At 30.3% G+C, this 25,870-nt stretch overlaps 1 protein-coding gene across 1 annotated transcript; it reads right to left on the minus strand.

Annotated features, from left to right (window-relative positions):
- Positions 1–5,840: 5,840 nt before the first annotated feature.
- Positions 5,841–25,870, minus strand: LOC139512791 (uncharacterized). Its single transcript, XM_071300707.1, has 16 exons — positions 25,543–25,870; positions 23,035–23,273; positions 22,300–22,408; positions 21,447–21,679; positions 20,747–20,878; positions 20,040–20,207; positions 19,402–19,538; positions 17,522–17,636; positions 17,191–17,274; positions 16,527–16,707; positions 15,550–15,639; positions 15,072–15,149; positions 11,320–11,377; positions 10,809–10,856; positions 9,456–9,637; positions 5,841–8,914 (listed from the first exon to the last, which is right to left on the minus strand). The coding sequence occupies exons 1-16, from the start codon at positions 25,766–25,768 to the stop codon at positions 8,250–8,252; spliced, it is 2,745 nt and encodes a 914-aa protein (XP_071156808.1). The 5' UTR covers positions 25,769–25,870; the 3' UTR covers positions 5,841–8,249.

Consider the following 25,870-nt stretch of genomic DNA (forward strand, 5'->3'; position numbering starts at 1 on the left):
GGGAAGACCCGCTATCAACGTATATTTTATATATTTAACTTGCCACTGCACGTTAAATAGTAATCCAGTCAGAGCCGTGGTGTGGTGTTTAGTGCATCGGACTACTGACACAAAGGTTTCTGGTTCGATTCCCATTTCGGTATGAAAATTTCAAGACGGAATTTTAGGCTCTCCCTTGGCACCATTTGTGAGTATGGTCTTGAGGAAACGATGATAGAACATCAGAAGAGACTGACCCGTGCTAAGAGAGAGCCACATCTCTTGCACGTAAAAGACATCATTATAGATATTGAAAAGAGCAGGCTAATGCCGCAACAAGGCAACACTCGCACCTGCAAAATGGAAAGAGCTTAGTATAAGTTGAAGAACTTGTTTCCCACTCATGATCCACTATAAATTAATATGCTTAAACTAAACTATAGTAATCCAGTCATGCTATAATAATGTAAGGTTTTTGACACAGATAAACTCGATAATTCCCGAGAGCTTTCTTAAAACTGCAACTACTATTTTTTTTTTTTTATTCCAGACTAACTTGAAAAATATACCAAGCGAACAATAAATACCAAAAGTAAAAATAAAACGACCACGAAGAAAAACGAAAAACGACGACAAGACAAACTACATAATACTTTTTAGAACTTAAAACTTAGCAACATGAAACCAAAAAATCCATTAATTATTCATACGACCTCTTCAACCTGTTTTTGTTTCCAATGCATACAACGATGCGTGGAACGACTTAACCTTGTTTATTTTGAATTTATTGGAAAAACATATTTCATTGGTTAATTTTTTTTTTTTTTGCAACCTATAAATCATTATGTTTTATGCTTATGGTTGATATTTTAGTCCATACTCAAACGCTTTCGTTCACCATCGAGTGTGGGTATCAACAGGTAAATGTACGTTTCATTGTGTTGTATATTTCTCCGCGAGCATGATATGAGGCCTTTTTTAAAGGGGATTTCCCCCAGTATTTAAATCAAATAAATAACCTTAACGCATTAGACAACAATTGAAAATGTTTTTTTTTTAGATTGCAGTATAAAGACAATAATAGTGCATTGACTTGACATATCAACGGTATAAGGATTCGGCCCGAAACGGGAAAATAGCTCGGCACAGCCTCGCATTTCCCCGTTTCTAAGCCTCATCCTTATATCGTTGATATGTCAAGTCAATGCACTATTATTGTATATTAACAGCTGTTTTACGATTAAACTGCAAATAGCTGTATGATAACATTGACGACCAAAATTATATTTTCTTGCCACTTAACTGAACTTTTTTGAATAAAGTACGTTAGATAGTTTCGGTTTTGGGACTTCTGGAGTATGGCTTTTTCCATTTTCTCGATGGGAATGCATCATATTCTTTATGAGGTATGAGTTTTGTCCATATCGCCGGGCAGTGGGTGTACATGTTTTCCTCTATCAAAGTCCATTGTTTAAGAGCCAGACGCACTCCCATCAATGACCCATATGAACTTGTAGTCTATAAATGATGGCTAGTAGTGTGATAGAGAAAAAGTCTTTGTAGTTGCAGAACAGTGTAGCAGACTCATTTGGGCAATTGATCCTCACGCTTTAGCCCCGCTCGCATATAACGTTTATATTTGATTAAGGATGCTAGTAATAAGCAGTGTGTAGGAGTTTTGTAACAATGAATATGTTAATTGATGGAGACAAACCAAAGTTAGAAAACGGAAACTAATTGTGAATTGGTCACACTAGTCTAAGGGAGCTACCATTTGATTTTTATGGGGGGGCTAGGATGAAAAAATTTGTCCTGCATTTTTTTTTAGTTGTAATCTCTGTCCTGCCTTTTTATTTTTCACTCTATTCGGTCCTGCCTTTTTTTTTTAGTTTATCCTGACTTTTTTTTACCTAAATTGTCATCCTGACTTTTTTTTTTTGCAAGTGTCTCATCCTGCCTTTTTTTTTACTCAAAATTCCTGTCCTGCCTATTTTTTTCAAATTTCATCCTAGCCCCCCCATAAAAATCAAATGGTAGCTCCCTAATTAATATTCAAGAAGGTGTTGGGTTGGAGTCGTGGCTCGACCAATACCCGATCTCTGATAGACCTCATTCGACCACTTTTCGATCTCTACTTTTATTATACTCGAGTACATATGGATTTTTGTTGTTCTGGGAATTTCATTATGATGAACGGGCATTCTACAACACTACTTTTTTTTAAATTAACGCACGAAAAGAGTTTAACATATAATCAAGCTTAAAGCCTCGGTCACACCTTACCGAATAGCACGAACGGACGACTAACGGATGAAAATAAAAGTTGTCCGTTGACAAAATTGTTATCCGTTGGAAGTCCGTTGATGTACTGACCGAATAAAACGGACGCGTAACGGATGCATAACGGACACACAACGGATATGCAACGTACGAGAAACGGAAACGTACCGGACAGAACGGATGTCGAACGTACATCCAACGGACGAGTACCGCATAAAACGGACACCTAACGGATGCATACTGGATAAAACGGTTGAACAAGATATACGGAACAATCAAAGGCGACAATAATAATACATGTAAATCGCATAAATATTCAAAATGTTTCTGTGTAACTGGCTTTGGTTTGGTCTTCAAAATTCCGTCAAAGGGCAGTGTCTGGCCTGAATAAGAGCTGCTTGATTGTGAAGACGTGCCTATACTCTAAGATCGATTATGAATAATAAGAATTCACGAACCTTAAGAAATCTCAAATACCAATAATTAGCATTTCTGACGCTAAATTTTCAATAAAATTAACGGTACCAATTTTCTCGCACCAGATGCGCATTTCGACAATACATGTCTCTTTAGTGATGCTCGTGGCCAAAATATTTGAAATCCAAAGCTTATATAAAAGATGAAGAGCTATAATCCAAAATGTCCAAAAAGTATAGCCAAATCCGTGAAAGGAATCAGAGCTTTGCATGAGGGAGATACATTCCTTAATTTATAATAATTTCTCTCATTTTGTAACAGTAAATTTTAATAACACAAAAAATCCGTATTTTCATGCCAGTACCGAAGTACTGGCTACTGGGGTGGTGATACCCTCGGGGACTAATAGTCCACCAGCAGAGGCATTTATCCGTTTCAGATCCGTTCATCATCCGTTTTGTCCGTTATACGTCCGGTATGAGTCCGTTTCTCATCCGTTCAACATCCGTTTTATCCGTTAAACGTCCGGTAGAAGTCCGTTGGTGAATTTATCTTCCAGACCTCCAACGGATGTATAACGGACACGTAATGGATACAAAACGGAAACGAAACGGACGAGTACCGTACAAAATGGACGCCTCACGTCCGTTCAACGGACATTTTATCCGTTGGACGTCCGTTCAATGTTTTGAACATGCTCAAAGTTTTCCACCGGACAGAACGGACGTCAAGCGGACATGCAACGGATATGGACGGACGTCTCACGGACATGAACGGATTGAAAAAAAAGTTATCCGTTAGGCGTCCGTTCGAGTTATCCGGTAAGGTGTGACCGAGGCTTAACTTAACAAAACACAACATAATAATTTCCCCAGAGTGATTAGTAAACAGACTTAATGTGTCAAGTTCGCAGTCACATCCGGTCAGAATAAGTGCCGCGTGTAAAGAAAGAGAGTGCCAAGCTCTTTGCACGTATAGAACCCGGCCTCGCTACAACTCTTTGAGGGATCCGTAGGTGGCCTGTTGAAAGGCAAAATTTCTGTCTCTATCTAATACACCCTATTTTTCCAGTGGCAGTCCAAATTTCCCGGACTATTATCCCAAATTGCATCTATTATGACAAAACTTACATATTGTATTTATTGTTAACTTGTTTTTGTCCTGAATATGCATGAAATATGTGCCACTGGACGTTAAGCAACCAACAATCAATCAACCATAAACGGCTGAACTGTATCATTGTTGGCAGGAATAAAACAAGCTCTATAATATAATAATGTATCTTTTAGACAGTCTCCATGGACACAAAGTTAAAAAGCAAATAATATGTGGGTGAAATCGAGACAACAACACACATGTAATAGAGGGATAGTATCTTACGTATACATACGTGCATTGACCGCAGATGCAACTATTTAAGAAATAATTGATGCAAGCTATACTTTATTGTATTTTTAACATGGGTAGGCATTATATTCGGAATATAATGCCTACCCATGTTAAAACTACAATAAAGTATAGCTTACATCAATTATTTCGATTCTGAATAATCATCATTGGGGTTTTTTATTTAGAAAAGTGTCCGGTGACCCTGCTGGCCAACCAAGATGGCCACAATGGCTTAAAATAGAACATAGGGGTAAAATGCAGTTTTTGGCTTATATCTCAAAAACCAAAGCAATTAGACCAAATCTGACATGGGAGAAAATTATTAATCGGGTCAAGATCTACCTGCCCTGAAATTTTCAGATAAATCAGACAACCGATTATTGGGTTGCTGCCCCTGAATTGGTAATTTTAAGGAAATTTGCCATTTTTGGTTATTATCTTGAATATTATTATTCATAGAGACAAACTGTAAACTGCAATAATGTACAGCAAAGTAAGATTTACAAATAAGTCAGCATGACCAAAACAGTCAATTGACCGCCTAAGGAGTTATTGCCCTTTTTATTCAATTTTTAACAAGTTACATAAAATTTGTTAATTTTTACTAACTTTTTCCACTGTAACTACTTGGCCAAGTTTATTATAGATAGAGATAATTGTAAGCAGCAAGAATATTCAGTAAAGTAAGATCTACAAACACATCACCATAACACAATTTTGTCATGAATCCATCTGTGTCCTTCGTTTAATATTCACATAGACCAAGGTGAGCGACACAGGCTCTAAAGAACCTCTAGTTTTATCTCTAGCTTTCTATAAGTGTATTCTGCTTTTAAGTTCTCGTGATTATTTTAGGTTTTGAGTTTTTATTCTAATGTGAAAATTGTTTTTGCATAAACTACATTGCTGGTCTTTAATATATACTGTTTATAGCTATTATTTATTACATCTAGCCTTTTCAAAGCTGACTCTGTGTATCAATTTTGTTTTTAATATGTCATATTGTCAAATAACATACTGATTTTGTCATATTGTTTAATAACAGCAATGTAAATTAGTGTTCCTTTTGAGTTTTTTTTTGTTGGTTTAACCGTGTCTACCCAAGAAATTGGTAATGATTAGTCAAGTGTTTATACTCCTGTCATGTTGTGATAAATATTCTTTTCTTGTATAACACTGCATAACTATGATGTAGGGCAAACTGTTTTAGTTTTATCCTAACTCTAAAAAGTATACAAGATAACTTATGTATAATTTTACTATATTTCATATATATATGAGAAAGGCCTAACTGATATCTTGTGTTATATGAGATACGTTATATATTATATGAAATGGTTTGTACACAGGTCATGTTTGTTTTTTTATTTAAATCATTTCACATGTAATGTTGAGGTGTTAACACTTGCTATATTTGGGTTTTGCTCATTTTGAAATCCATATGTTGATCTTTTTGCTGGCACCTATGCCAATTGGTCAATGTCAAAGAGACAAAAACCCGACCAAACAGCAGATAACAGCCAAAAGGCCACCAATTGGTCTTCAATGCAGCAAGAAAAACCTGCAATCCTAGTAACAGAATGTGTTTAGCAGCTTTAATAAGTTTATACTTCTGCATCAGCTTTGTTTCACTGGTATCTTAGTTTTGCTATCCATGCATATGTCAATTTTGTTATCAGAATTTTCTCTCAAGTAATATATCTGAGTTTAAGTCAGATTTTCAAATCCTATAAAGATGATTCCTTGGCAAAGGCATATAAGAAGGAAAGTCATAGTAGCATATATATTTTTTACTTTTTGTCATAATATATATATACTCAGTAAACATGGTAAACAAATCAATATAATAATGGATAAGGCATCGAACAGAAGTCTATCAACTGATATTGATAAAAAAAGGCCATTGTGGATTATAAATATACAACATGCACCTGACTATAAATGTTTTTATGAGAAAATAGCACTAAAAGATGATTCTCAGTTTTCTTTTATTTTCCAAAAAGAAAAGAATTATACAAATAAATCAAGAACTCAATTTAGAATAGTATATCACACATTTATCCTTTTATTCAATACAAGCACCAACAGAGATTTCATTCTAAAATTGTCTTTTAGGTTTCAGTTCATTCTTACCAAATATAATTTGCGATTGGAACACAATAACAGTTTTTTTCCTAACAATATGACACTAGAAATATTTGCTTTAGCATAATATGCAGATAACTATAGTTTAATGAATCCAAGTTTCTGTCATGATTTTTCCAGATCATTACAAGCATTGATTGTAACATACAAAATCATCTCGTCTTCATCACTGTATAGATGTGTGCAAATGTATTTGTTATTTTTTTAACAAATGTTTCTTTGTATACCCAGAACACTATGAATAAATCTGAATTTTTACCATACTTTTTTTTAAATTTTCACAAGTATAAAGGAGAAGGTTCAGTAAGACCCCTTTTTGGCCCAAAATATAGCAGTTTTACAAAATTGTGAAAATGTAATCTTTTAGCTATTTACTGGAAAGTAGAATGCTTCTGCTACATAAATATGGGCTGTTTTTGACAATACAATGCAAATATATCGGATAATAGCATCATTAAGTCATGCTAAATAACTGAAATCTTCACAATTTGAGCATTTTAGTTGAATTTTAGACGGTTTCCCGCTAAAATGAAAGTGGCCGCATTCGTGTTCATTCATAATATTGAAATGTAAGTTGTATTTAATGATAATACATAACATATATAAAGGTTGAGGATGAACACGGATGCGGCCACTTTCATTTTTGACAAAAAACATCTGAAAGTGACGTTTTTTGTCATATTTGATAGATTTTTCATATTTAAGCTTGAATCAGAGCGTTTTTAATGACTCAATCAGTTAAAATCTTGTACATAGAGTAATTGAATCAATTGAAATAGACATTTAAGTGTTTGAAAAGTGTCCATAATCTTTCGTTAGATGAACCTGAAATTTGAGGCCAAAATAGGCCCTTACCGGACCTACTCCTTTAGAAAATGTGAATTATTTTATAACAGCATTAACAATTGTCTTTTCTGCCTTACTCTATGCTTCAATACAAGCACAGAACAGTAAAAATAATACATTATCAATAATAATATGTACATAAAATAGACTGAAAACGGTCATTCATCAATTCAGAGGCTCCTTACTTGGAACATACTGAAAAATGTTGCTGGTTAAACATGTTTCATGAGATTTCAACCCTCCCCCTATACCTCTAGCCAATAATATGAACAAACACACAGCTATACAAAAAGTAAAACTTAAAAAAGATCTGAGTTTGATGTCAGAACAGATAACAAAAATAACCTTATTTTGTTTTTTGCAATGGCTTCAATTTTGTCCTATTTTGCAGCTATCATTGTGAACAAAATCACAGTTCAAAATTAAACTTTTTTTCATACTTTTAATAAAGATACATGTAAAGTGAACCAATCTGAATGAATTTAACTATAAAAAAAAACTATAGAAAGTTTTATCATATTTTAATGCTTTTTCATGTTTCAGTTAACTTGCTATCAATTTTGTCAATTTGTTATTTTTCTCTGATTTATGAACAAAATGCATATTATTTCAACTTCTTTGTTATAAATGATTAAAAAAAAGAAATTTGAAAAGAAAAATGTTATATGGGATGTAAATGATTCTTGTAAATTCATTTTTTGTACTCCTCACCCATTTTCTCAAAAAATTGGCTAAAAAGTCTGACTTGATAGGTAATAGAAATTGGAAAAATGTATTATACTCAAAAACTACTAATTTAGTTACACAATTTTTTCACAGAGTTAAGTTGGATTACGATATTTCTAAAATTCATTGCTATTTTCCACTTGTATCAGACGTTTTTGAAATAATTCTAGAACGAGATTTTAAAAAGACAAAAACGTCAAAAGAAAAACATCCTTTATAATCCATAATTCAAAGAGGTGTCAAGTAATAAAAAATTCTATTAGAAATGACATTATATAAAGTAATATGTGCAAAAATTCCTATTTTAGTCATACAATAAAAGTATAGGCTTGAAAGTGTTTATAATTTAATTCTTGACAGATTTTAAAAAACAAAAAAACAAAAAAAAAACCCAAACAATTCACTTGAACAATATTGAATGTAAATCAACAATTATAAGTTTCTTACAACTGTTAAAAATTGATAGTCTAAATATCATGTAAATCACTGTCATCTTCAAAATCTTCAAAATTTAAATTCTCTTCATTGAAGTCTAAAACATTTATATCATCTTCATCATCATCATCAACAAAATCAACATTTATAAGAACATTTTCATCAAAGTCCGGTAAATCAAAATCATTTACATGTATCTCAACTACATCTTTATCCAATCCAACAATAGAAAAAAATATTGTTTGCACACTTTCTTCTACAATAATATGTTCATCAAACGATTTGATGAATTCCAACAATTTTGCTTCAATGAATAATCCTTCCTTCACTAAGCACGCTTTTCTTCCTTCTGTAGAATTATTCATTGAAGCAATGAGCAGTGAATGTTGATGTCTGTACCATTTTATTGTGGAAACCATTTCTGCTTTAACGAGGCACTGCTCCTCCTTTGCTCTGTCAATCATTGACTTCAGCTGAATAGCCTGTCTTTTCACAGCTGATAAATTATCAGCTGGGTCTGTCACTTCAACTTTCCGCCAAATTTCATTTTCTTGGTTTTTAATGTCTTCAAAATCTAATTTGAGTGGAAAAGACATGGACGGCTCTCCAACCAAATTGTACTCTGCCAAAGACTGTTTGATCTTGGCCACTACCTTCTGTACCTGCTTTGACAGGCGAATTGCAATAGCTTGTCCTCCTGGAAAGAGAAAAACATTTTTTGTATTGCATCTAAAAAAAGGATGTGGTATGTCTGATTCTCAATTAGACAACTATCAAATTGCCAACCAAGACTGGATGCTACACACTAATATCTAGAAATCATTATAGATTCATTTCAATTTTTCAAAGTATATGATTCCTTATTCATTTTTTCTACACAAATGTATATGTCATTTTCATGAAATCAGTCAACTATTAAGTGTGATTGAATGATAAAGCTATTACATAAAAAAATTCAGAGTAATTTCTGAAAATTAATGGTGAATTGAAATCCTGCTTCTTTTAGTCCTAAGTACATGGATAAAAAATATTTATAATAACTATTGTAAAAAAAAATGAAGAGAGAATGGAATGCTGTTATATGATTTAAACACTTTCAAATAAGTCTCAACATTTTTTAATAACTTTCCTATATATTTCATGCTGATTAAATCAAAGCAACATTGTCATCCTTTGTTCACTGAATCAACTTTCAAACATATTTGCCTTACAAAATAAAAATAAATGTCTTTACATACTGGCATATTTCTTTATCAGATCTAACAGGAAGTGCCTCTCACTGGTTAACCTCTGCAACTTTTTAAGTATATACAATCTGTTTTTTTCTTTCGCGCTTGACAGGTGTCTTTTAAATAGTATGTCAGACTTTGCATAACTAACTTTCAGTCCACTTTCAATTTTTTGGATGGTCTTATTCAATCTGAAATATAAAAAGAATGAGCAATAAAATAATCTATTACCAATAAATAATACTTATAAGTTTGCATTACTGTAATGACTTACTGTATGACTGTTTTAGTAGTGAACTTAAACTAATACTGTGGATTCATTATTTTTCGTTGGATACCAGTTTTCTTGGATTTCGTGGGTATAGGTGAACAACAAATTAAATGTTCAACGAAGGACACATTTTCTAGAGGCTTGTATGAAGACTTTGGCAAAACCACAAAATTAAATATCCACGAACATGTGAGTTTTCCTTCATCCACGAAAATTGGTACCCACGAAAATAAGTGAATCCACAGTAACACATAATTATTTGACTTTGAATGTCTAAGTCAAGGTCATATTTCATGATACCCTCCACATCCTCTTGAGTTTTTAAAATTCTATGTCAAAAGGATAAAAAACTGCTATAATATGTAGAGAATGCATAAACTGATGGAAAAAACAAAATGCTGTCCACTATCATTAGCTTGGATCAAAATAAAATATTGTGTGTGATTGCCAATTAGATGAAAGTGCTTCCACATTCTCAGAAAAGTGTTAAGTTTATAAACTTTTATTTTAAGTAAAAAAGTATTTTGATAACAATTGAGTTCATTAGTTTTTCACAAAGAAGTCTGATTATTATGCTTTTGAACATGTCTTAAACATTGCTCCATATTGTCAATTTATATAAAAAGATGTGTGAATTCATTAATAATGTCGGATACCAATTTTCGTGGATTTCATGGGTACAGTTTAACCATGAAAATTTTCTACATGCATTGTATGCAGAGATTGGATAAACAACGAATCAAATATTTTCAAAAATGCATTAAACAGATATTGCTTAAATTTACAATGGTTTACCTTAAGTACAGCTAATTTGCATATAGTAATAAATAATATAGGTCACAAATGAGTTCAAAAGGGAATTCAAAATTATAATGCCAAAAATATTTTTACACCAAATGGAGATAATTTGATAAACTCATCTGGGGCCAAAACGAAAAAAAAATGTTTAAATTTTTGCTGAAATTTTGTGTTCCCACTTACCTACTTAATACAAAAATCAAAATGGTTACAGTTCATAGCAATGCTCCCTTACTCCTGATCTAATTTCCCATTGATGAAATTAATTAACAAGCATGCTATGTAAAACTTGCCTTTTGTATGTTATATCTTCTTTAAGCTGTCCAGGAGGCAGTGTCTCTCTGAAATAAAAAAATATATATATCATATAACCATGATAACCAGAAATTAAAAATATTTAAATATCTAAATAGAACTTTTTTGTTTGAAACCTTTCAGGTCTTATAAACAACATTTTCCAATGAGAGGGAGTCCATCACAAATTAGGTGTTTGAAAAACATTTTAAAACTTTTTTTTTGCCTGAATGGCTGAAAATAACATAATTGTTGATATTTATTGACCAATTTGTATTCTATTGATGCAATTTCAAGTTGGAAAATGACAAATGTTTCCAAGAGTACACTCAACACTAACAATCAATCAATCTCAATTGCCAGATTTCATATTTTGGAAATATTAGGTGATAAAATGAAACCAAAAGCTGATGCCTGATACATTATCACATTCAAATTATGTTTTGTCTAATAAAAGAGATAGAATAATATTGTTTTGTTATTTACAAGAACAAAAATATTGCCAGTTACCTCATCTTATATAGCTCTTCCAACTTCAGACAGTAATCTTCTTTTGGTGTCAATTCCACTACAAAATTTTTTATTAAATTAAGCCTCTGTTTATATCTTCAATGAGATTATATTAATTGCACAACATTTTTTTCAATTAATCATAAGCTTTTGAAAATATTAATACAAACATGATTTTCCTGATTTCCTGATTAACAGTCCCCTTAAGAGTAATCTTATTGATGGAAATATATTGGAGTTATTTCCCATGATTTAACTTGTTTCAAATTTGTACCCGAAAAATATTTGAAATGAATCTAAAACAAAATTATATAAGACTGCTCTGATAGATTATGATCATCTGGAGTAAGATATCTTTTTTTTTGTTTTGTGTGATCTGAAATATTAAACTTGTTTTGTGTGATATGAAATGACAAACTTGTTATGTGTGATTTGAAATGACAAACTTGTTATGTGTGATTTGAAATGACAAACTTGTTATGTGTATATGAAATGACAAACTTGTTTTGTCTGATTTGAAATATCAAACTTGTTTTGTGTGATTTGAAATATCAAACTTGTTATGTGTGATTTGAAATATCAAACTTGTTATGTGTGATTTGAAATATCAAACTTGTTTTGTGTAATATGAAATGACAAACTTGTTTTGTGTGATTTGAAATATCAAACTTGTTATGTGTAATATGAAATGACAAACTTGTTTTGTGTGATTTGAAATATCAAACTTGTTTTGTGTGATTTGAAATATCAAACTTGTTTTGTGTAATATGAAATGACAAACTTGTTTTGTGTAATATGAAATGACAAACTTGTTATGTGTGATTTGAAATATCAAACTTGTTTTAGGTGATTTGAAATATCAAACTTGTTATGTGTGATTTGAAATATCAAACTTGTTTTGTGTGATTTGAAATATCAAACTTGTTTTGTGTGATTTGAAATATCAAACTTGTTATGTGTATATAAAATGACAAACTTGTTATGTGTAATATGAAATGACAAACTTGTTATGTGTATATGAAATGACAAACTTGTTTTGTGTAATATGAAATGACAAACTTGTTTTGTGTGATTTGAAATATCAAACTTGTTTTGTGTAATATGAAATGACAAACTTGTTTTGTGTAATATGAAATGACAAACTTGTTTTGTGTAATATGAAATATCAAACTTGTTTTGTGTAATATGAAATGACAAACTTGTTTTGTATAATATGAAATGACAAACTTGTTTTGTGTAATATGAAATATCAAACTTGTTTTGTGTAATATGAAATGACAAACTTGTTTTGTGTAATATGAAATGACAAACTTGTTATGTGTGATTTGAAATATCAAACTTGTTTTGTGTGATTTGAAATATCAAACTTGTTTTGTGTGATTTGAAATATCAAACTTGTTTTGTGTAATATGAAATGACAAACTTGTTTTGTATAATATGAAATGACAAACTTGTTTTGTGTGATTTGAAATATCAAACTTGTTTTGTGTAATATGAAATGACAAACTTGTTTTGTGTAATATGAAATGACAAACTTGTTATGTGTGATTTGAAATATCAAACTTGTTATGTGTATATGAAATGACAAACTTGTTATGTGTGATTTGAAATATCAAACTTGTTTTGTGTAATATGAAATGACAAACTTGTTTTGTGTAATATGAAATGACAAACTTGTTTTGTGTGATTTGAAATATCAAACTTGTTTTGTGTAATATGAAATGACAAACTTGTTTTGTGTAATATGAAATGACAAACTTGTTATGTGTGATTTGAAATATCAAACTTGTTTTGTGTAATATGAAATGACAAACTTGTTTTGTGTAATATGAAATGACAAACTTGTTATGTGTGATTTGAAATATCAAACTTGTTATGTGTAATATGAAATGACAAACTTGTTATGTGTGATTTGAAATATCAAACTTGTTTTGTGTGATTTGAAATATCAAACTTGTTATGTGTGATTTGAAATATCAAACTTGTTTTGTGTAATATGAAATGACAAACTTGTTATGTGTGATCTGAAATATTAAACTTGTTTTGTGTAATATGAAATGACAAACTTGTTATGTGTAATATGAAATGACAAACTTGTTATGTGTGATTTGAAATATCAAACTTGTTTTGTGTGATTTGAAATATCAAACTTGTTTTGTGTGATTTGAAATATCAAACTTGTTATGTGTAATATGAAATGACAAACTTGTTATGTGTGATTTGAAATATCAAACTTGTTATGTGTGATTTGAAATATCAAACTTGTTTTGTGTGATTTGAAATATCAAACTTGTTTTGTGTGATTTGAAATATCAAACTTGTTATGTGTAATATGAAATGACAAACTTGTTATGTGTGATTTGAAATATCAAACTTGTTTTGTGTGATTTGAAATATCAAACTTGTTATGTGTGATTTGAAATATCAAACTTGTTTTGTGTAATATGAAATATCAAACTTGTTATGTGTGATTTGAAATATTAAACTTGTTATGTGTAATATGAAATGACAAACTTGTTATGTGTGATTTGAAATATCAAACTTGTTATGAGTGATTTGAAATATCAAACTTGTTATGTGTAATATGAAATGACAAACTTGTTATGTGTGATTTGAAATATCAAACTTGTTATGTGTAATATGAAATGACAAACTTGTTATGTGTGATTTGAAATATCAAACTTGTTATGTGTGATTTGAAATATCAAACTTGTTTTAGGTGATTTGAAATATCAAACTTGTTTTGTGTGATTTGAAATATCAAACTTGTTATGTGTGATTTGAAATATTAAACTTGTTTTGTGTGATTTGAAATATCAAACTTGTTATGAGTGATTTGAAATATCAAACTTGTTATGTGTAATATGAAATGACAAACTTGTTATGTGTGATTTGAAATATCAAACTTGTTTTGTGTAATATGAAATGACAAACTTGTTATGTGTGATTTGAAATATCAAACTTGTTATGTGTAATATGAAATATCAAACTTGTTATATGTGATTTGAAATATCAAACTTGTTATGTGTATATGAAATGACAAACTTGTTATGTGTGATTTGAAATATCAAACTTGTTTTGTGTGATTTGAAATATCAAACTTGTTATGTGTAATATGAAATGACAAACTTGTTATGTGTGATTTGAAATATCAAACTTGTTTTGTGTGATTTGAAATATCAAACTTGTTATGTTTGATCGATTTATTTCACTGTGTATTCTCTTAGTGTGAATGGTTCATTTGAAATATGAATCAATAGAATACTATGTAAAATACTCAGTGCAGAAAACATGAAAGGATTGCTATCACATAGTAAATTAAAGGTACTACATTAGATTTTGTTCAACTTTGCCAAAATAAGGGGAGAAAGTGTTACAAATTTAACTATTTTGATGTGTAGCAAGAAAACAAGTTCGGTGTCCTCAATTTTTCTTTTTCTTATTTGAAAGCATGTTATAAGAGCAATATTCTCAAATTATATCTTAAAGTTCTGATAGTACTTTAGCTTTTAATTACACAAAATTTGATTTCCCATGTATAATCTTTACAAAATCAGACAATTTTGCACAACCTGTAGCGCGAAAAAATTCCATGACCCTTATTTTTTAATATATATTTTTTTAAAGCATGATAAAAACTTCATTTTGACAAGTTATCAAAAAATTCTATCAATTTTAGTTTAGACGCCCTGGCCACCGTAAGTTTTACAATATATTGTAATGGTGTTTTGAGACTTAGTTTTAGAACATACATTTCTGATTATTGGTAGTAGAGCTAAACATCAGTTTTTCATCTTCAATCCATTTATTCACCATTTCATCAGATACACCTGTTTAATTAAATTAATAATGAGTCAGTATACAAAAATAATTCAATATTTGAGAACTTTGAAACAAAGTTTTAAAGACAGTTAATTTCTTGTGAAGTAATGAATAATTGGTTGTATTAAAAGGTTTTGTTCAGTTAAACATCACTATAAAATAGATATTAAACATGTAAAAGTTATATAAATCATTGATTAATTCTATTGAAGTTAAACAAAAAAAATAAATATACAAACAAATAATCAATGATACTTCAAATCAATAGATAAGTGCTGACTAGGGATTTCAAAAAAATATTCATCAATGTTAATAACTTTAAGAAGATATATATAATGAAACATACTTAAAAAGTATGCAAAAAATATATGAATTTATGAATAATGTAGTTTATAAGATGAAAAATACCTGGTAATTGTTTTAAAAGTTCTTGCAAGGTTGTACTACTTGTGTTTTCAAGAAAGATGGCCTTTTTCATTCTCCCAGGTAGACTCTGACCTGAAATATATACATTTTAAAGTGAAAGATTTTTCCCTTAAAAGTTCCCTTAAATCCACTTTCTGATAAAAGTTAATTTAAACAGTTATCAGGCCAATAGAATAAATAATACAAGGGGACTGTTCAAATTACCAAATGGAATTTTAATATATTCACACATAGCAATTCTAGGAAGTCATAAGTTTTATTTACCCTAAACATAGCTTTGGTGCTATACTATTAAACTTGTTACCAAATTCAGAATGAATAAATGAACTTTATTCTCACAGAACTACATGTCATAGTTACAGAGAAAATACATATTTACAAACATACATGTATATATAACCATGCACATGTGTGAACAAAAGACGCAACTTAACCTGGAGGACTAACTTTCACCTGTATTAGTTTTATAAACTTACATAGTATTTTCTGAATTCAATAAACAGAAGAGTTTAAAGTTATATATTACAATGATTGTGTACATATAAACAAGGAAAGCTAAGTTTTTTACCATGACTGAATGATTTTCTTTCTTTGACTTAAAATACCTTTCATAAGTGGTTAATAATTTGAAATTAAGTGGCCATTTTATGGGATATAAAGTTCAGAATATTATTAATTAAACAACATTTTATAAAATTGAAATTAAAACAACTGTTCTTGTATCTTTATCCACTCCTTATCAAGTGCAATAATGAACAAAAAAATACCACCAAAAAGTAACTTAAATTAATTAACTAACTTGGAAACTTTGCTAAAAAGTTACACCCATCACATTCTTCAACAACACATGTTTTCTTAAGGTTAAAATTTTAACTGTTTCGCATAATTGCAATACAAACATTTATTCATACATCATAATAATAACTCATTTTAATCATAATCAAACAAAAATATCTTACTGAGCTTGTTCCTTATTCTACTACCATAATGTAGTAAAGCATCAGTCAAGAGATCTATTCTATTTTCCGGTGTCATTTCTTTTGTTATTCTCGAGAATTTCCCAAGGTAGGACCATAGTCGCTCCAAACTCTCACCATCAGTAAGACCTATGCCGCTTGTTCGTCTTGGACCATATAAAACCTGTAGTAAGTATCAATAATGGAACATTCACATCCTAAATTCATGCTAAGTAGTTTTAGAGAAGATAACTTTTTTAAAAGTTAATAAAAATACAAATTATGAATTTTGGTTTAGGGAAGATATCCACAAATACATATTCAATAATACTGATTGCAAGATGTTTGTGTTTTAAATTTTCAATTAATACATTATAGAAGAAATGTAAGCTCATATTTTGAAAAGCAATAGAAGTACAGATGCATTTGTAAGCAATGCTGATTTTAAAATATTACTGATATAAGAGTTCTTGTTCTATTTCATTTTCTATGCAATTGACTTTTTTAAGGCATATCTAAATAGTGAAAACTACATTCATTTTCAATTCATCTTGAACATAAAGAACACAATCATTCTATACTGGTAGCATAATGATCCAGGTAGGATAAAAGTGTTTATAATGAAATAGTTTAAAATAAACCTATAATCTTATATCTAAAAATTTACCTGACAACTCATTTTATGGCCATATGAATGAAATATTGGTATAGAAAACTTGACTTTATCCAAAACTGAGGAAGCTGCATGTTTCTGAAAAAAACCCACCAAAACCATAAATAAATGATTAAAAACAATTGTGAAATTAGTCAAAATGCTTATGTTTTCCTTAGAATCAATCTTTTTCTGCTTACCCTTACAATTTTAATTGAGATAAATAGAGCTTAAAACAAATATTTAATCTATGATTACTGAAAAATTACCGTAGAAAATTAAATACAACTACTTCATGTACTTTGCAATAAAGTTTTTAATAAAACATTTAAGTAAATCTACCCACCTTTAAATGACTGTGTAGGTTGCAAGCAATGTCATACATGACATAAATTGGATTGCTGTCATCAACTGGTTTTTCTTCCAGCAATTTGTTTAACAAATAAACAGAATACCCCAATCTGGAATAAAAGCAATTTTTCATTAGTTTTCCATGATGCTAAAATGTATACAGAACCATGACAAAGGTTTAACATTTTTTTGTATGCTAAGACCATCTTTCACTCATTAACTGTACTAAAACAAAATGTAAACCCTGCTTGCATATACTCTTATACAGGGTTATAAACAAGATTACAGTAAAAGTAAATTCCAACTTGATTAAGTTATGTGGTAAAAATAACTGTCTATAAATTTCATATTATTTGGTTGAGGCAAACTAAAGTTAGGGAACAGAAACAACAGATTTGGCAATTTTTCAATAATAAAGGGACGTAACTTTGAATGTCAAAATGATCCCATACAAAGTCAAACATTATTCTGTGTTTTGAGGTCAGAAAACATTGTTTATAAGTTTTGTAATGTTTTGATGGGGCAAAAGAACAGAAATAACAGATTCGTCCATTTTTCTACAAGTTAAGCCATAACATTCTAGAACAGTAAAAGTGATTTCTCCCAAATTCAAACCCTGTTTTGAGGTAACAGGCAGTCTATAAGGTACAAAGCAGAATGTGAAAAAAATTGAAATAAGAGAACAGCAATAACAAATTCACCAATTTTCCATTTAATAAGAAAGGGGCATAAATACAGAACTTCTTGGTAACACTAGAGTATATGTTGATAGTACCTCAGTTGTCAGAACTATTATGTCCAAAATGTTAAATAAAAATGATAAAGATTGCAAAGCAATTTACAGTCATAAAAACCTTTACCTGGTAAAAGTGGTACATTTTGTAACAGACTTCTAAAATATAATTTAGATAAGAACAGTTTTGAAAGGAAACTTATTGTACAATTTCAATGTTATTTAAACAAGGGAGTTCTTTTGTCAAATTGCGATGTAGTGTAGCACCACCGAGAATCGAAACGGGAAGCTTTAAAAAATTAATTTTAGAGGAACGAGTCTGTGATAGTTGTGAGGATATTTGAGAAGATGAAGCTCATGTTATCTTATCATGTCCTTTATTTAACGATTTTAGAAGAAAAAAAACATATTTGATGATGCAACACTTTTAAGTAGTGATCTAATGTCTTTTGATGATAAACATAACTTAGTGTTTTTATTTATAGATATTAAGAAGATTTTTAGTTGTGGCAAAACATGCTTCTTATTTTGGATAGACATTAAGATGTTTTATACTCTAAATAATGTTCTTACAAATATGTTTTATAATAGACAATTCTTTATAATGTTTTTAATGTTATAGTCTCTAGTTATTATATACAGAATAGCTCTCTTCTTATATCTAGTATATATTCTAATATTAACTTTTTATATCTAGTGTATATTCTAACATTAACTTGTTTATATACATGTATCTAGTATATATTCTAACATTAACTTTTTATATCTAGTATATATTCTAACATTAACTTTCTATATCTAGTGTATATTCTAACATTAACTTTTTATATGGTATATTTTCTACATTAATTTTGTATTACACATTATTGAAAGATGAGACTTCAATAAAATATTAAATTCAATATATGTAGGCTTATATGATTATTAATAAGATTCTTCATGAATAAATCATGTAAATTGTAATCAAATTTCTTTCACATTTTTATCCTGTGACAAACTTTTATTTCAATTTTCAAAATGTTTTCATATTCATACAGGGTGAATATTCCTTTTGACTAAGGATGCCATTTTTTTTATCATAATAAACAACTATTTTTGACATTCAATTGTTCTTTACCAAATTTAAATATCCATATCTTTACCTTTCACCATGTTTAAGACTAAAGAAATATTTGGGATATTCATGACGACAGGTTGAACCAAATACTGCTGTCTCTGATAGCTTGGTGGTCTTATTCTTAGATCTCACATTATTTCCTGCCTGGAAATCACTACAATCCTATCAAAATATGAATTCATTTTATTAGTGACATAGTTAAAAAAAAAAAAAAGACAGTTGAGTAAACTACCAATAGATAAATCAAAGTTATTTTTTACTAGTAGAACATATTAGTAATTACATTGTATAGAACTCAGTAGTTTTGACAATATTGACATAATTGGGGAAAGTAATAGAATAAGCTGTGTATAGGTTTAACAAATAATAACTAGTACATGTATTAAAATTATAATTATTACCATTATAATTTACACTAAATCCAAATAATTACTTTCATATTTTTCATTGTTCAACAATAGCACTACAGTGTATTATATCATCATATAAATAGAAAAATGGTATAAATAATAATGTACTTACAAAATAATGAATGGGGAATTTGTTAAAGAGACAATAACCAAACCAAAGAGCATAAAACAACCAAAGGCTGTCAATGAAGGTTCAATGAAATTCGGAAAGAAACTAACTAATATTAGCTAGGAAAATTAAATATATAACTACCACATCTGGTTTTTTTTTGTCTGCACAGTAGTCCTCCATAAATTTGTCGACCTTTGCTTGATCAAGGAAGAAGCAATCATGGTGCTTGGGCTGTTCCCACTGCTTACCAGCTGATGATTTGCGAACTAATTGAAAATCAGCATCAAAGCTGTAGATCTTAGTTGATGTCTATACATATAGATACAATAAAAAATATATAATAATTAATAAACGTTATTTGTAAAGGTACACAAAATGAAGGCATCAACAATGTCATGTGCAAAGATGAACAGATTATCATTGGTCATCTCAACTTGATTGCTTTTCTCAATTTTGTGGTACCAGCTCAAGGGAGATAACCTGTCTTGTTGAGATGACCATATTATTCTATCCATTTGTCTTAATCATCTCTTAAGGGTCTGACAGTTTGTCATTTCTGTCATGTACACTTATCTGTGTTATCGATAGTATTCAAGATAATATCTAACAATTACAAAGTTTCCTCAAAATACATTCCATGGGCAAAAACCAGATTATGGTGATTAAATGGCATAAAAACCTTATAACGGATATATATTCACTGGTTTATCATTTTCATCCCACATTTGCTTTTAATTTACTGCTTATGATAAGGAATTTTAAATATTGTATTTAAATTCAGAAATAATTGTGTGCATTTATCATTGTTCAACACCTTTAAAATCAATAAAAATATCATTAGTACTTACAGAAAAACAAGCTGGGCATTCTGTGCCATCATCAAGGTTCTCACAAAGGTTTGATGGCTGTTCGATTCTGTGCAGGAAATGACGAAATTCAGTTACTGTTTCACTAATCAACACTTTATAAATATCTTTAATCTGAAAAAAAAAATCACATAAATTTTATATGTCAACAAAGATGTTTATTCATACACAGCTATCGGTACCATTGCACAAAACTCATTTCAAGAATCTAACTTCTTACTCTTCTCTGTGTCACGCCACACATTTTTTAAACTAGGTACCCCAATGATGATTGTGGCCAAGTTTGGTTTAATTTGGCCCAGTAGTTTCAGAGGAGAAGAATTTTTTAAAAGCTATTGACGACGACGACGGATGCCAAGTGATGAGAAAAGCTCACTTGGCCCTGTGGGCTAGGTAAGCTAAAATGTGTTTAATCCTTTACTAGATCACTATAACATTTATTTTCGAAGTTCATCCTTATAATTCCTCAGCCAAACATACACAATTATTAATTAACATTATTTGTTTGATGGATACTGTTTTTACCATCAACAGCACGATGGCATGTCATAACTAAGGATTCTACCTCCATCTTGACTTTCAAAAAGCCATAAATGTCAGATAAATGCATTTTGGTCACATTGTCTCTTTAACACATGCCCTGTTACATTCTTTATTCTAGTACTTGTAATAATATACAAACCGGATAATCAAAATAACTTCTGTGGTGCTTTGAACTCCTGGCCTTCAGTGCTTCACAGAAACCTTTTACGGACAGATGGCATTCAATAAGAAGCCCATTCAACCATTTTAGCAAATCAAAGTGAAAGGCTATTCTTGGAAACTTGGTTGAAGAAGGCCAAAGTCTGTACCTAATAAGTGTGATGGCTTCACCCTCACACTTGCAAAATTGAAGGGATCTTACGTGTTGTCTGCCTAAAAGTATACAGAAATTAATATGTCATTGGAGTGATCTAAAACAAAAAAAATATCACTACATGTTTTGATAGGATGTAAGTTTTATTTGTTTCGTCATATCATTTTTATTTGTTTCATCATATCATTATATCAGAAATATAAAATGCAGAATTAGAATCATATATTTTAAATAACTTTTTCTAAATTTTCTTTAAAACATGTATTATTCAAGTTTAACTGCAAGAACAAATCCACGTTTATGAAGTTGTACTTCTAGTATTCTATGATACAAATTGTTGAGAAGAATCGAACATTCCTTCAAATTAGCTATAAAGCCCAAGATTTCAAAGACAGGGTTGTAACTACTTCTTTTTTGAAAATGAATAACAATAGCTCAGAAATAACTAGTGTAATTAGGATAACATACAGGCCTAACTTGCAGAACATTTAATTTTTCTTGTTACCTGAACAATAAGATTATTGAGATAACAAAAATATCATGGTAAAATTCTAGTACATTTAATAACTGAACTTTCAAAGCACATCCAAATTGACCTATAATACACCGAACAGATATCATAAATATACTGTTTTATAAAAGGAACATTTTTCTTAATCATCTTTTCATTTATACATACCTTTTTCATCAACTATTACAATATTTTTCAAATACTTTGTACTGCAATGTGTATGAGACCGTAATGTCCATGGTGGTGTATCTAACACAGCTCCAACATATGCTTCATTCTATAAATAAGTGAGAGAAAAGATGAAATTGGTTACAATGAATTATTGTAACTTCCCATTGTAATAAAAATTGAAAATGATATATCTATGTTTTAATATACACTCATTGCTTTAATTTACAGCAAGAAGGAAACAGTAATTCATTGAATGGTATTGGTTGATCTGTTATTCTGTAAATCACATTCATCATGTTCATATTTGGATAGACAATACACATTACACACAGTGTGTTTTCTCTTTTAAATTGTGTTATACTGTACAAAATGTTATTATGGAATGCTTTAAAGCTTGATTGCTATATGCTTTGCTGAGTTTAGCTCTGTTCTGAAGGACATATTGTGGACAGAAATTCAGATTGTAATGGTATCTATTGGAAAGTTGTAAATTGTCAATCAAACCACATCAAAATACTTGTATATAAACATGATAAATGATAAATTTCAATCAATAGATTTCATAGACATGTATTCATGCCATGATGGATGCTTATAAACTTAACTAAGTCTATGTGAAAAAGAGACACATGACCAGATGTAGAGAAAATTTATATGTATTGAATGAGATATTCCAATTGTAAACAGGAAATAATTTAAAGAAAGCCATATTGTGGTTGAAAGATGTCTTACCCTCCATGCCTCAAAAATGTGTAAATGAGGAAATTGGTGTCTCTTTTGTAGGCAATTTCCACAAACTGCTTCCCATGGACAACAGTCAATACACCGGTATAACTGACTGCTTTCTTCACAATCATGACAATTACAATAATTTAAACATTCAGTTGACAGAAAACATTCGTACAGCTGGTTGCTAATATTTTTCCAGTCCTGTAGGCTGCCATCCTTCTTTTTTTCATATTGACTCTTACCTTAAACAGAAATGAAGAATTTTGCTTGCTTAAAAACAATTGTAAAACAGGTCACAATGTATTCACATCAATTTATTAAAGTTTTACATACATGTACATTGAATTTGACATATCCAGAGTCTAGATCTAGATCTACGTCGTACAATGATCTATTAGCGCATTTACTACATTGATGACTATATAATATATTGAAGATTGCCAGAAGGCATGAAAGCGCTAGTGACAATATTTTAACGAACTGTTATCATTTGATGTGAAATGTAGTTTGCAAATTAATTTTTTTTTTTATATATATATATACACGAGTCTAAATTGAAAACTACATTTAAACCTATGATTGCGTTGGATAACCAGGTGCTCTGCAGGGCGCAGCTTTATACGACCCCAGTGGTCGAACCCTGAACAGTTGGGGCAAATATGGTCACAATATTCAAGCTTGATACTGTCTGAATTTTGATTGTGATCAAATTTTTGACATAATATAGGTTTTTGCAACAAAATTAATGATCTAACACATCTACTGCACAATACTGTGCAATTGAATATTTCTTATTGAAATTTGAAAAATGTTGAAAAAAAAAAATCCCTTAAAAAAATGGTAAACTGATATCCCCCCACCCCAATTTATTGAAACCCCCCCTTGAAGCAACAACCCTTAAACTCAATCCCATGCTTTCCTTTGTAATAACCCAAATTTTTTTTGGGGTCGTATAAAAACCGCAATTTTTATATGTGTGCATGTACAACAAATTTCGTTGTAGAAGGGTCTAAAAACAGCACAAACAACATTTTCCAAAAGAGCAAAAAAGTGAAAAAGTATATTTAAACAAAACGCATTTGACTAACAGGTTGAACAACTGATGTTCTTTAACCTTGCTGACTGCCATCTCTCTCTATATATATACAACTCGTGTAAACATCAACCCAACAATGTTAGATCTGTAAATTTGCTTTTGCAAATTTTTTGTTCTTCCCTATATATACATATATATATATGTGGGCCCCATCACAAACACAGTTAATAAAAAGTAACAATTGAAAAAATCAAAAATTTAATTTGTGCAAAAAGAAAAAAGTAACTGATTTACATATATTTAAATGAATATCTAAATATACTGACTTTGGATCAGTTTTTTTGAACTGATACAAAGAGTAAACACTTATGATGTTTTGTGAAAGTGAATTCCAGAGGCAGAGTACAACTATGTATGAAAAAAAACTGTTCTGGTGCTGAGAGTTTGATATTGTAGTCAGTTGGTGAATCTGGTGTTTTTGACGAACTGTGGTGGGAGGTAAAGGTTTGGATCGACTGATATCATGGATATAAGCTGGTGTGTGATGTTATACATCAGGGGGGGATCCAGCCATTGCAAAAAGAGGGTTCCCAAACCAGAGTAAAAGGGTAGTCTTCACGCTGAGTGGCAGCCCAGGCTTATAAAATTGCTCTCGAGTCTATAAAAATCATATCTACTATATGCTCCCATTCAAATGCATTGATCATCCAAAAAAAGGGAGGATTCCAAACCCCAAAGGTCCGCCAAAGAAATTTAAACCAGATACATAATCCATTACAGGTATAGATTGTCACTAAATACTTAGCTTTATAGAGTAGATATATATTTCTTAAATGAAAGATGTAGTTCTCTAGCAGGTCCATGTCGTTTTATATTAAAGTCTGGCAAGCCACGTAGCTCTTTTGTAAGGTCCTTTCTATGCTTTTGATATTTGCACCATAACTGACCATAGAAAAAATCAAAGGACAATAAAGCTACGTTTTCGCAACCGATTTCTACGTAACATTTAAAAATACGAAAATCTTGCAGTAAGTGCAAATTGTCTGCCTGTTAATTTTTCAAATAGCGTTTTTCAAAGGAATAGAGAGAGAGAAAAACAGCTGTGGACAAATTTCTCAATTTTTTTTTTATTGAAATACATCTTTTCTACCTCACACGTAGAGAGCTAAAATATAATATAATACGGAACCAAAATCGGATTCCCTTCCGGAGTAATTCGTTTCCGTTTTTTTTTATGCAATTAGCTCTGATATGGCGTTGTTTATCATATATATGCATTTTTTTCACTTTTGCAAGCACATCATACACAGTTAAATTTTATGTTCTATGCCATTGTTCAAGTTTATATCTTTAATGAAATTGAGAGCTACGGCGTTACAAAGTTACACTGAGACAGCAATGTAATTATATATATGTACAGAGTACATCGGGAAAAGTAGCGTCGTTTACCATTGTCTAAAAATTATTTTCATTACCTTCAGTTTTATCACTATGATCAATCTCAATGTCATGTGGACAATTCAGTTCTTCTTTCAATGCTGTCTGTGTCCGACTTGTTGATGGTACAAAGGGTGACGATATTTCAACTGAGTGCTTGTCAGGTTTAATGCGAAAAGGATCTGAAAGTAAACCTCTTCTTCTACCTCTACTCGTGTATTGTGTAACTGATTTAGAAATTTTTCTTTTCTTTATAAAAACCATACTGGTGCCATTCAACACGCCATTTTCTTTGAATTAAAACAACCCTTGTCATGATTTTTGCTGTCCCCGAATTTAACATACTTTTGTTAGTTCTACCAGCAC

Source organism: Mytilus edulis, chromosome 2, assembly GCF_963676685.1.
Source record: "Mytilus edulis chromosome 2, xbMytEdul2.2, whole genome shotgun sequence".
Taxonomy (NCBI): Eukaryota; Metazoa; Mollusca; class Bivalvia; order Mytilida; family Mytilidae; genus Mytilus; species Mytilus edulis.